Below are 14,151 nucleotides of genomic sequence, written 5' to 3'. Positions count from 1 at the left end.
ATCCTCGTAACAACATACTTACTGCAATACTAAAGGCAATCTAACGCATGTTCAAGGAGCTTAATTGAGTAGTGAGGCGACAGTGGACCTAGAAGGTAATCTAAAAGCCTACTAACTAATAAGATAATAAACAGAAAATTCTAATAAGGAAACCTTGAGTGAATGTTCTTATGGTCATTGAATTATTGACTAAAATTTTTTTCCTCTTGATTGCAAATTGTTGCAATATTATTCTTTCCTTCCAAAAATAGCAGCCCTTTATTAAAATTGTTCACATGATAATTCTAACTTTTGAGACCCACGCTTACCACCTTTTCTTTTTTATTTTTGGAACAACAGGTGTTTACTACCACCCAGGGGAGATGGCGCATTCAGCAGTTTTGGGACAATGGGTGTTAGTACCAGTGGACATGGGGTTTCCGTCGGTTTTGGAACAATAGGCGCTGGAGGTTTGTAAGACAGAGAAGGTTTGGGTGGTGACGAATACAGTGGCGAGGGAGGCGGAGACGGGGTTCCCCGCGGCTTTGGAATGGTGGGCGTTGGCGGTGGATATGGAGCTTCCGACACCTTTGGAACAATAGGTGACACGGATTTTTGGTGGCTTTGGAACGAAGGGTTCCGATCGGAAAAGAAGATACGAAAACACAAAAAAGATAAGTGACTCTTTCACATGGGTCCTTTAGTTTGTAGATAGAAATAACGGCTGCACCATTAACATTGAAGAGGGAAAGAAAAAGAAAAGATGAAGATACCTCTTCAAAAAATTATTATTAAAGTAAATAAAAAAAATGAAACAAAAAATGATAAGTATGGGTCTTAACTATCATGTAAGCAATTTTAACGAAAGAACATTTCTGATCAAGGAGGGAGATTACAATAATTATATAGTTGAGAGATCTTGGTGCACCAAAAAATCATCTACAAACCTCATTGATTTTAGTCAATGATTTAATAATTATGGATACATTTAATCTAGAAAACTTACCTTGGTTAAGAGCAAATACAACCGCACACAAACCTGTAAAAATCTCCATAAGTAGAAATGGAAGTGCCAAAAGGACAGCATCGGAGAATTTTAGAACACAGATAAATTAGAATAGAAATATAAAACTGTCAATACGTAAAATAATGAAGAAAATATAGTAATGGTATGCAATCTGCAGAGGCAACGTGTGGAACAAACAGGCACCTGTTAGAAACTCATCGAAGTCTATTCTTAGTTGAGCATAAATGAAAAATAACACATTTAGCTCATTTTATTAAATGGATGCAGTATACAAGAGCTGGTACAAAGGTGAGCCTAAAATTTGCCAATTCCTCAGCTAAGCAATAGATATTGCAAATCAAGTTCCTACAGCGAATTTCTTCATTGCAGCTTTATGCAAACACAGGAATGGGATGAAATCGAATTTGTTAGTGTATCTCTATTTGTCCTCCATTCAATTTTTTCTTCTATTCCATTTCTTGTCCCGTGCAATACTTTCAAAAATAGAAACATTCATAGAGACTCAACCTCCCTCCATTGAACATAATACCTTTCCAATGCAAGCAATCTCATACTTTAATACACCACCGACCAGTCTTCAATGGAACTGGTTAACCCTCTTCAACCTTTGAAATGATTCCCCATTTGGAAAGCCATGAAAGTCTGTTAACCTTATTTCCATGTGGAATCTGCTCTTTGCATGATGATGGATGAAGAACTTGAACCATCCTCATATAAAAGGCACAATCTCTCTGGATTATGCTCATCATCCTGAGAAAAATAAAAGGAAAGAATAATAAAAACAAAACAAAGCCTTAGTTCCCACTAGATGGGGTCGGCTAAATAGAAAGAATAATGCAACATATATTTATGCACTCATTTTCTACTCATTTGATGTAACATTCTATCATGCGTTCTAAAAAATAAATGAGACAGTATATATGATGTGGCATGTGTCACCTCAAAAAATACAAAAAAGCAAGAGAAGTTTGTCAATAAATATTTTCCCAAAAAATTTGCAACAAGTGCAGCTCCTTTTCTAGCTACAAGCAGACATGCTATTTCAAACCAGCTTCAAAACAATCATAATCATCTAAGATGCCATTCGGGATGGTAACTTATAAAAACGACATTGTGCAGCTTGTGATAAACTGAGTGGCATTTGTTACTGTTTATTAAAAAAAAAAAATGCTTACTAGGTGTTTCTCAAACTTAATTTCACTAGCATCTATTATGCCTTGATTGAAGCCTATAGCCCACTTTCTCTCTTTTTTGGGATAAACCATAAGAATCAAACCACAAAATAACTTGACAAAAGTTAATCAATCTTATCTTCACAAAGTAATGTTTGTTATGACTTAAATGAAGCCTTGGTCTAACTCAAGTTACATTCTTCCTCTCTTTTTCTCCCTCTCTGACCAACCATATGAATCAAAAGAAAAATACTCTCCCTGCATTACGGATGCCTTTATTTCCATGCTCTTAGCCTCACCAAACAATGTTTCCCAAAATCAACACAAAGAAACCTTTTGAAGATGGTATGCCTGCTGGTTAGATAAATCCAAGGACCTAAATCCAGTCCCCAGTCACCAGAATCAAGGAAGTTCTAAGATATTGGAATGCCATAAGACCACAAAAAAGCAATAATAAAAATAAAATAAAAATAAAAATTACCACTACTGGGCTGTGAACATCAAACTTAGTTGATACCCACGTGGATAAAACCCTGAAAAATCCATAAGCGGCACTGCTTCATAATCTGCTATTGTTTATATTGTAAACATGAAGATAAAAACAATGTCATGATCATATAATATAATCTAACAAAGGTAGCACATGTCAAATAGAAGGAAGAAATAAAACCTTGCATCCAAGGAAATTATCTGAGGGCAGAAGCAATTATTGTTTCGTCAGAAGTACCAAGTGACAAGGTTTTTCTTTCAGGATGCTGCAACCAAACTTTTTCACACATTAAAAAAATATATAGAAGTGATAAACCAAACATTTTAACACCAAAAAAAAAAAATACAGAGTGAAATTGAGTGTGCAGTGACAATCAAGAGGATAGCGGCCAACAGAACAAGCAAGAAACCCTCCCCACCACCCCCCCCCCAAACCCACCTCCACCCTCCAAAAAAAAAAAAAGAGAGAAAAGAAGATCCTCCAGCAAACAATCCTGATCTTTGATTTTCCCATTGATAGGTGATAACTTCATACCAGCATAAACGCCTCTCATAAGACTACATTTATGGCACCCAAGCTTCTGGATTACCCCATCAAGTATTCAAGGCATCTATTTATTAACTCCTAATTTCAATTTGAAGAGCACTATAAAATGTGGATCCGGCACAACTTAAACCAGCAAGTACTCCTAATAAAGCTTAGGATGTGTTCGGTTTGGTTGCTAAGGCTTCCAGGACTGGACTGGTCTGCACAGAAGTAGACTAGCCTGGGCTGGCTATAATTAACAGCCCACCCATGTTTGGATTGGGATACCCATTGAATCATCAAATTATTCAAGAGACCAAAATAACCCTTAAAAACACATTAATTTTTTATTTTTAGTTCATTTGAACATAAAGAAATGAGCACAAAGAAAACATTATGATTTAAAAAAAGTGAGAGAAAGCAATAAAACTAGGCTGGTATATTCCCTCACACATCCCATCTGCTTCTCCCACCCCCACCCCCACCCCCGCCTCCCTACATTGCTTTCTCTCTATACCATGGAATCCAACAGTGGTCCATGCTTCCGACGGTTGAGACGCCATTCTGCAAATGAGAAATGCAAGCTCACAACTTTCCTCTGCTTCTTCTCTGGAAGAAGTCAAGCTTGCTACCTTTGTTCTCGCATGTCGCCATAGTTTTTCGGGCAATTCAAGAGCCGTAAGCAGCTTGTAATTCACTCTCAAGCATCACTCTTTTCATCATTGAATCTTGAGTTCTGTGCAATTCTAGTGCCATAAACAACTCATAAATCTCTTTGTATATTGAAATTGGTAGTTGATCATTTGTTTTTTTGCCAGTGTTTATTGTCTTTAAGACTCAAATTCTCCAATCAAATATCGATTGTGTCCGCCATTGGATTCATTCTGCACTGTTCAGTCGGACGATCATTAGTGCTTGGGTGATACATATTGGCCTCTACGAAGCTTAATAACAGGAAATAAACTAGCGAAACAACTTCATCAAAAATATTAATCATGTTTGATCTCAATATGAATGTCGGTTCAAGTGATTCCTCTCAGATTGAAGAGTCGATGAAGCTAGGGATGCTCCCAGAGAGTTCAAAAAGCCAAATGGACAAGACAGCGGCCTCAAATTCATCAATATGAATGTGGAAGCCTTCAGTGATGGAGGCAATGATGACTCCTGCTCAACTCAGAGCATTTTCTCGCCTTAAATTCTGACATATTGAAGGTCAGAGGTGATGAACTGGAGTTGACGTGCAGCTGTTCTCAATGAGTGGTGGTAAAGAGGGTGGAGATTCAATTCAGCGGGGAGCAAATGACAGCGAGGACAAAGGTGAGCCCCTAGATGATTGGCATGAGGGGAACACCTTGTGGGGAGATGCATAGAGGAGAGCTTGGCTGTTAGGATGGAGAAGGAAACCATCCAATTTGGACAAGTCAGGGTCTAGCTAGGGCTGGCCCGTGGGGCGAACCATGACAAGAGTGTGCCCAACTAGTTCAAGTGAATTTAGGCTGCTGAAATGTGACTTAATCACGCACACAAGGTCAGTTGTTGGCGTTGTGGATCAGCAGGTTTTGGCCCAGTTTTGTGACCATTTTCGAAAAGGTTCTAAAGGTTGAAAATATGTATGTCTTATGTAGAATTAAAGTTGAAGAAGTGCTCTTTTCAGCATATTAAGTTAAACATTACTTTGAGTTGTCTGCTATAAATTATGGTTTGAATTTTAAGTGCAGAGTCTGCCAGTTTAGGCTTTCTATATGTCTGTATCCCCTATGTAAGAAACGTGGTAAGCTCTTATTCTGAGCCGTTTTCTTTTGTTTTTTTTTTTGTCAGTGTCAACTATATTTAGCTACAAAACAAACAAAAGCAAGTATACAAAAGCTTCTGAGAGTACATATTAACATATGAGAGTGTGATTTTGAATGACAATTGGAGACTTTGGCCTCGCCTTGTTTCTCCTGTTCTACATCTCCTTTTTGAATGGTGAACTTTATATATTGAATTCTGTATATCTCTAAAGTAATGAATTATATGTGTCTTTCGAGTGGCAAGTTTTCTTGCTTCTGTATCCCTTTGGTGGATTCCGTTGTGTGGTGAGCAAGGCTACCTGTTATGTGTGTGAGAGTGACCTGCTAGTTCCTCATTTCTAGCAACTCAGAGTCAAACCATACCAACTCTATCCCACATAAATGGGCCAAGCACCCTCTTTTTGGCTAGCCTTATTCTACTTGTGTGTGTGTTATCCCAAACAGGGGCTCAGGACCCTTAGCCTAGTCTAGACTCTAACCTACCAGCGAAACAAGTGCAACCTAAATAGCTTTGATTGTTATTCATTTTTGTCTATTAATAAATTATATTGTGTATGCTTCTTATATTCACCAGATCCTCACTCCAAAAATGTAGCTAAAATTAAGTTTCAGCAACACAACATATGCTAACAATAAAATGAAAACCTGGTTTTGTCCTTGTTAACAGTTAATTAAAAGCTTAAGCTATTAGGTTGTGAGCCAACCAGGGACATCATGAACCAAGCTTAGCTGCACTGAGCCAAACTGTAACATGTTCAGCCTTGGCTTGTTCAATAAATGAGTTTAAAAATTGAGCCAGAGCTTCGTTCGTTTATAAACCAGCAGAGCTCAGTCCTCTATATATTTGGTTTGTTTATTCAACCAACCAAAATAGGTGAAGCCTAATCATGTAAAAAACTTACCTCATTTATTAAATGGCCTCTAAAAGAGTAAAGCTTGCAATTGCTCATTACTGTAAATAAACAACCTCTACCTGGACAGCCATCCAAGCTTTTGACAAATGACTCAAATTCATTTTTAAAGCACGGAAAGAACATAAAACAGAGGAAAAACAAAAACAAATAGAGAAAAAATTAACAGAACAAGCCACACTGGCTTCCTTGATTTGCAACTATAAGGCCAACAATTTATATCACCCTGCCCCGTGACCCGAAACAGATTTCTCTTTGATCGATCTCTCACATTTTACAGTCACTACCACAAAAACGATGCAGGAGAAGATTTCTAATTTTAAAATCTCATTTCTGCTTGTAAAATGTATTTTCTACTTCAGCTTTTTCGGTGACACTCCTGATGCAATACAAACCTAATTTAAGCACACACCCACCACCACCAACTGGAAGAAAAGATTCCATCCCCTGAAAACATCATCAAGAGCACAATCTTTAGTCGAACTACCTAGAGTCAGCTAACATATTTAATTACAGCTACCCTTAACATAGCAGTGAATCTCAACTAAAAACTAGTGCCTACTAGAAGACACAAGACTTACTAGAGCCGCCACCCATATACGATAATTAGAAGAGTGGAAGTCTCATCCAAAATGAATCGACTTGTCATAAACTTCCAATATTTTCCATTATTTGAATCAGAAGTTCAAAAAGAAATATCACTTTATACTAAGGGTCTAGAACTTCCACTCAAATGTTATCTTAATTGAGAATCTGAGAATGAATTAGTGTCCTAACAACTACATATGTCTTAAAATTTCTATCACTTATATTCTTATAAGATGAAATCTAACTTGCAAAGCAATGCGAAGACTTGGACCATTCTCCCCCAGTGAAAAAGTATGGACAAATAAAATAAAATAAAATAAAAAATAAAAACATAAAAAGAAGAGAAGGCATCACAAAACTATACTGCATCTTTCCCTCTCTCTCTCTCTCTCTCTCTCTCTCTCTCACACGCACACACACACACACACTCAAAACTAGTCACCCTCAAATCAAAATTAAAAAATGCAACTATGCTGGTGCCATTAGTTCCACTGCCCTCAGTTCAAAATTGATGACAATATATTGCCCTACACATTGGCTTGAAAAAGGTTTTATTTGGTTGATTTCTCATATTTTACTTAGAAATCCTTTTTTGGGTTTTACCTCTACAGTCACTGCTTCAAAAATGCAGCCGGAAAAGGGTTCGGCTTTTGAAAATCATTTCTACTTCATTTTCTTGGGTAATACTCCCAAATGGTATATCACCTGCTTTAAGCACAGAGCTGCCACCACCTACATTAAGCACAGAACCACCGCCACCAGCTTGAGGAACAGATTTTATCCACCAAAAACATCAACAAGAACACAACTTTAAGACCCACTATGTAGGGTCAGCTTCAATTACAGCTACAGTTAAGTGAAATTCTTGTAACTAGAAATACAAGACTTTTATAAGAACTATTAAAATGTATTATTAATTAGGCGAGTGAAACTCTCAGCTTGGAAACTGCCAAAATGAATGGACCTGTCATAACCTTCCATATTTTCCATTATTCAATCAAACGCTCAAATAAAGACTATTTTACCCAAAGGATCAGGGACTCCCACCTAAAGGTTATCTTAATTGAGATTGCATCCTGTTCACACAACTACATGTGAATCATAAAACTTCTATAACACTAACAAGATAAAATTGAACTTACAAAGCAATGCATGGCAGACTTAGGTGACTCTCTCTCACCCACTAGTCTCCTAATGGCAGACTTAGGTGATTCTCTCTCACCCAATAGTCTCCTACAAATCAAAATTGACAAATGTAACTGCGCCGGTGCCATTAGTGCCACCGCCCCCACCCTAGCAATGAGATCAAAAATTGATGAAAATATTTCGCCCTGCAAACTGACCAGAAACAGAAATCCTTCTTTTTAAAATCCTTCTTTTTTAGGATTCCCCTTTATAGTCACTACCAAAAACAAAAATGATGCAGGAGAAGAGTTCTGCTTTGAACTCTCACTTTTACAGCCTTTTGGGTAAGACTCATAATGGAATACCAACTATTAAATGAAGACCCACCACCACCTGCTCGAAGAACAGATTCCATCCACCAAAAAACATCATCAAAAAGAAAACAACCTTAAGACCCACTATGTAGGGTCAGCTAACAGATTTAATTATGGCTACATTTATACCATTTAAATATAAGAGTGAAAATCTTATAGTAACTAGAAGACACAAGACTGCCTAGAGCCGTCATCATGTATAATAAATTAATAATTAGAAGGGTGAAAGTCTTGGTCTGAAATCTACCAAAATGAATGTACCCATCACAAACTTCGATATCCTCCATTATATCAATTAAAACTACATCTGAGCCTCAAAATTACTATTCACTAGTAAGATAAAATTGAACTTATAAAGACAAGGGCACATACTAAGGTGATTCTTGCCTAATGAAAAGCAGAGACAAATAAAAACAACAGCTAAGGCATCACAAAACTACACAAGATCTCTCTCTCCCTCTTTCTCTCTCTCTCACACACACAAACACAAATAAGCTAGTCACTCTTACCAAGTCCCCCTCCCCTAAAGCTGACAAAAAGGAATTGTATTGTGTTCAATCAAGTGCGTGTAAGTCACGGTAAATTTGCGTAAAAACTAACTTATTATCCCCATGAAATCTCAATCAACTCCAAAACAATAAAACCGTAAGAACCAGATTCCTGATAATTACTAATGCTGAATTGCCAGCCTGAGGGGAAAAAAAAGGACAAAAATTTTGTTTTGACTAGTTGCTCTTCAAAAGATTCAATAACTACATTCAGAACTTTGACCCCCAATAGAATGGTAGCAAAGAAAATGTAACTGAAAAATTCCAGTAAAATCACATTTTTTATTAGTTTAAAAATTAACGAAATATGACATGCTGTGAATATCATGATAACATCCCCCAGAAAATAAAAGGATCCATGTCAAGTGCACTACTCCGCTTGTTGTCAAAGAAAAATACAATCCAAACATTATAATATCACGGGACCACAGATGTAAATAAAAGGAAAAAAAAATAAAATTCATAGAGACAGAAGAATACAACTTTTTTGGACAAAAAGAAGCATGTTATTAATCAGATGAAGATGGGAAGAATATGAGGGAGAGGGCCTAAAAGGTATTTTATAAGTATTCATCCGACTATCAAATGTTGATATAAAATTATAAATTACCATGGCAAACATCAATATAAGCTTCATCAACAAGTTCTTTCAAAAAATTATATTTATCTAGGGGTGGCAACTAGGGGTAAATATTTTCCAGTTTTTTACTTTTTCTATACAGTCACAATGCATTCCTTTCCTCGATCGATTGTGTTCATACTCCATGTAATTTTGGGAAGATGGGAAAGGAGGCCAGGCTGGAGCAACCAATTAATGACATTCCAAACATTAATATTATCAAAACAATTTAACTTTTATACATAGCACATTTTTTTTTGTAAGCACTAAGCATTATACAATCAACATTGTTTGATATATAGTAAAAGATAGGTTTTAAAATGATGTATTAATGTATTTTTAGGGTGTGTGTGTGGTAAAAACGAAAAAAGAATTAAAAAAACTAACTTTTTCATCATAAAATTGTACAATTTCATATTGACATGAATAAATCATTTGTATTTCCTTCTCACATTAGTGACGTGATTACTGGGTAATTTACATAAAACCACTTTGCATTTAATATACTGGTCACTTGTATAATTATTAAAGAGCCAACTTATGCAAACACAAGTAGCCCACTATCAAACACAGTCTATCAGCAAAATAAAGCCTACCAACAAAAGCCAAACCACATCAATGATGAGAATGCTCCACAGCAGCAATGAAAAGGGGAATGGGTAAGGAGTCGAACAATGTAAAAATTGAGAATTCTCGAGAGCATTAAAAATTGAATAACTGCCTGACAGCAATAACATGAAGCCCATAAGAAAGTAAAACACATATGAGTAGGCAAAACATGCAATAAAAAGATTGAAGCAACCTTCCATATCAGGATATTCATGGCAGCTCTTTAAGAGTACTGGTTCACTTCTTTCAGCACAAGATGTGTTGAGAGTTCACAGCTGACCAGAAGTGAAAGATATCATTGAACCAGAGCAAATAATGATTCCAGTGGGAAGCCATGAATTGCATTAATTGTAGGAAATTGATCGCAGATATTGCCCCAGTGCCTACACCAAGAGAAAGTGGTATCATCTTTAGACCCTTGGAAGCAATGCATTCATGCCTCCAACTTTGGCCCTGGAAAATGCAGGGGATTCATTAATAACAGCCTCAAATGAGATTTCCCATGCTCCCAAATAATATGGACTATGGAGGAACTGAAGCTATTCTGAATTTGGTTTATAAAGATGCTAATGACAAAACAGAAGAGCATAATATAACCTCTTCTTCAGAGTATTATATAAATCCATAATGTAATGAAATCCAAAAAGAAATGGGAAATGTGTGAAGAAAGTAACTAGCATGATTTCCACTGGCCAGAAGATACAATGACATTTTAACATCCAGCTTTGGATTCCAGTTAGAAAACCCTATAACCAATTACAGAGGTACGAAAGGTTGCAGTTTTGTAATTTTTATAAACAGAAAATTTTCTGGCACTCATTAAAAGAAAAAAAAAATAAAAGAGAGAATGATGGAAGTTTGATTTTTTACTCTGCAAATAAAATTAAAAAACACTTCCTTAATCACCTTGAGATATGGTCGTGTTAGTCTCTTAGAACAACTGCCAAAAAAGTTCCATAAAACCCATACAGAGCCACAAAAGATATATGTTTGGGAATCCAAACAGCACAGAATTTGTAGCTGCTAATTATATTTTCACATTTTTTCAGAATTACCCCTTGTAGTAATTAAAAGTTACTCAAAATATCCAATCAAAATAGTTAAGCACTACAAACCCAACAGAAATACAAAAGTAAAACCAAAAGGAGTCATTATGTATTCATTTCTATGGAAGAATTTCAATACATAATAAATTTCAAGTTACAGCAATTCACTGTCTAGATCACTACAAAGAGAGGTGGGGGGAAGAAAAAACTAAAGAGAAAAGCTATGGTATGTAACAGATTGGATGGCTTCTTACAGTGTTGCAAGGGCATTGGAAGAGCCAAGTAAAGCAAACTGAATGATGTACTATTTTAAAACAAAAAACAAAAAACAAAAAACTCCTTGATTTACATATAACTAATATGAGGGCTTGTCCCAAAAGAAATTAAGTTTCTAAGCTCCCTTGAATGTTCATCATTTGAAATGTTCAGTGAAAGACGAAGATTTGTCAACACTGCTTCTTGTTCCCAACTCAAGGGACCAGAAGCATACAATGCCTCTAGAGTGTTGCGGTAAGAATGCAACCCTAACATATGGACTCCTGCTGCTAATTCCTCTTTAGAACGAAAGGGACATTTTTCCTCCTTAATTACTTTAGAGGAAGAAGACTCCGCATCACTACAAAGTGCATCTGTATCCCGACTAGTACCCACTAAAAAACAACTGGACGACTTGTTTGGACTGTTACTGGCAACACTACTATTACCAACAGAGCAAGCATCACTATTAGAATCATTAGCTTCTAACTTTCCTGCAAGAGAACACTCAACAACACCATTTTCTTTTCGCCTTTCAAATTCATAGTACCCAATTGTTTGCTTGTTAAAGGAAGCATGCACGTATTTTTCACCCAGATTTTTTCCTGGGTGAGCTACAGCATCTACCTTTCCCAGTGGTGAGGCAGGAAACACTCGTTGACGCCTAGCCTCTGTCTCAATCACTCTCCTTTTCCTACTGTTTCCACCATATGCTTCAAAATGAGTACTGCGATACGAGGATGCTCCTTCCAGAAATTTTGAAGCAAGGCCAGCATTATGCCAAAGTGCTAAACATTCACCTGCAGGAGCCTCTTTCCTTTTTGTGTCAGCTGGCAGTTCCAGGAAGCTCTTCTGGTAACAATTCACAGTTGGTGGCATGTTAAATCTCACATCTCTAGAGGTACTAGGACCCTGTGCACAGAAGTCAACAGATAATCATTAATCAGTCCAGGAAAAAAGGCATGATAGAGCATAGTGAGAGTATTACAATACAAATTCTTGCAGTTATGAAAAAAAAAAAACATCAGGATTTGTGTTAGCGTTTCCCAGAAGCCCCAATTCCATAAATTAAATAGATTATTTAGAACATTATGAAGAAAAGAACTAAGTTAACTATTTCTTCTGATCCATAGGGAGACCCACTAGGCTTAAGCTACACATATAGGGGTAGACCATCCTGCATCCAAACCCCATCCCAAGGTTTGGACTAGAGGCCATAGTGTTCCTTTGTAATAAGATGCATTCTTAAAATGCCGATTCTTCTAAAGGAAATGAAAATCCACGAACACATGCATCTAAAACAAAATGATAACAATTTGCAAACCACTATGTCCAAGGATTGCATTTGGATTTTAAAGCAATAAAGCACCAATGGAAATTCTTTTATGAAAACAAAAAAGAAAAAAAACAAAAACAAAATATCAATGAGTACATATGTGGGTGTCATGTTCAACACACACACACACACACACACAACTGTTTGAAACCCCAAAACCAAAAATCAGGATCCTTCTGTTAAATTTATTTTTATTTCTTTTTTTCAATTTGGTTTAACAAATTAGGTCTAAAAACAACCTCAAAGAATAGCACTGCTGAGGAGTAAAACGGGATAATAAATAGACCAAGATAAAGAATATTACCTTTCCAATGACAACCCACTTATCATCTTGCCATGATTGCCGCAGCCTGATGTTAGATTTGTGTATTGACAATTCCTGACGAGACCCAAGCAGCCTCACAAAATAGCAACCTCCACCGATAAGGGTCAAAACCCTGGCAATTTTCCAACAAAAATCATTGAACACCTCCACAACATCACCAACCATCCAACTCTTTACACCATCCACAAGAGGAGGAGAAGGCCTAATGGTCTTCCTAGACACCCTCTCCACAACAGCCTCACTTGTCAATCCTGAAGAACAATCATACCTCACACTGTAATTGTGGCCATTACCAGATATGATCTCACCACAACGCCATGAACCTGAAGGCACCTCTGTCTTGTTCAATACCTCCACCTTACTCCCTTTCTTGAATCTCATGGTGGACGTAACAATCAATCTGAATGCTCAAACCCTAGTATAACCAAAAGACAATTTTTTAATCAGCCAACAAACTCAATATATTCCATCAGAACAAGCGTACCACCACTTATTTAATCCAGGAATTAGCAGCAAATCAAAACAACAGAATATAACTTCAAAAACAATACCAAATTAAACTATCGCCGCATAAAATATTTCACCAAAACATCCGAAGTTTCAAAAAAAAAAAAACAATCTAATGAAATCACACCTATAAAAGCAAAAAGAACCCGAGAAAGCGAGACATGGGTGAGGATCTGCCATGGAATACACCAAACATAAGATAATAAAGGGGAAAAAATCAAACTTACCCAAAAGCATTCCAAAACAGTCAAAATTTAAAAGAAGGCATAATAGAAGGATACTCGCACACCCACAATAAACCGTCTCATGAAACACAAGCTACATTCCCCAACCAAAAAAGAATAAATCAAATTTAAATCGAAACAAACTAAAAAGATAAAACCTAAAAAGAACTACACCCCAAAAAAAAATATATATATATATATATATATAATCTTTAGTATGAATAGAACATCAAACCCTTCTGCAACAGAATTACAAAACAAATTCAGAAAGGATAATAATTGATAAGCATCATCGCAAGTACCTTCGTGAACAATTCAGAGCCGTTTGATCTCAAAAGCTCCTGCCTTTGATCTCCTTTTACCAGCTAAATGGAGTCTGTGTTTGTGTTTGCCTGTTCTAGGGTTTCTGGAAATGCAGATTGAATTTACAGAGAAGGCATTGGAGCGCAGCGTCTTTTAATTGTCCAACTTTTTACCCCGATATTCTTCTATAAAGGAAGTAGGAAATATGTGTTTTAGATGTTCTAGAATTCTAGAGCCTAATTGGTTTTGAGTCATATATATATATATATCAATTTCCCATTATCACTTTAAAAATAATAATAAATTTAAAAATATAAGGCATATCACAATATTTTTTAAAAAAAAAAATATTAACCAAATCTTTATATCTCCCATTATCTCCTAAAAATAATGAG

The 14,151-nt window shown here is 36.3% G+C and overlaps 1 protein-coding gene across 5 annotated transcripts; it reads right to left on the bottom strand.

Annotated features, from left to right (window-relative positions):
• Positions 1-1,209: 1,209 nt before the first annotated feature.
• Positions 1,210-13,994, bottom strand: LOC131151859 (uncharacterized). Of its 5 annotated transcripts, none has more exons than XR_009135778.1 (6): positions 13,756-13,994; positions 12,702-13,137; positions 9,954-11,973; positions 2,849-2,933; positions 2,660-2,744; positions 1,210-1,756 (listed from the first exon to the last, which is right to left on the bottom strand). XR_009135778.1 is itself a non-coding variant. In XM_058103311.1 (3 exons), the coding sequence occupies exons 2-3, from the start codon at positions 13,101-13,103 to the stop codon at positions 11,152-11,154; spliced, it is 1,224 nt and encodes a 407-aa protein (XP_057959294.1). In that variant the 5' UTR covers positions 13,104-13,137; positions 13,357-13,537; the 3' UTR covers positions 10,894-11,151. The 5 variants fall into 5 exon arrangements, 2 of the variants coding, with proteins under 2 accessions (XP_057959294.1, XP_057959293.1); XR_009135779.1 differs by having other exon boundaries at positions 2,660-2,711; XR_009135777.1 differs by having other exon boundaries at positions 1,210-4,077.
• Between the last annotated feature and the right edge of the window lie 157 nt (positions 13,995-14,151).

Source organism: Malania oleifera, chromosome 3 (genome assembly GCF_029873635.1).
Source record: "Malania oleifera isolate guangnan ecotype guangnan chromosome 3, ASM2987363v1, whole genome shotgun sequence".
Taxonomy (NCBI): domain Eukaryota; kingdom Viridiplantae; phylum Streptophyta; class Magnoliopsida; order Santalales; family Ximeniaceae; genus Malania; species Malania oleifera.
This window is presented reverse-complemented; position numbering and strand designations above follow the sequence as displayed.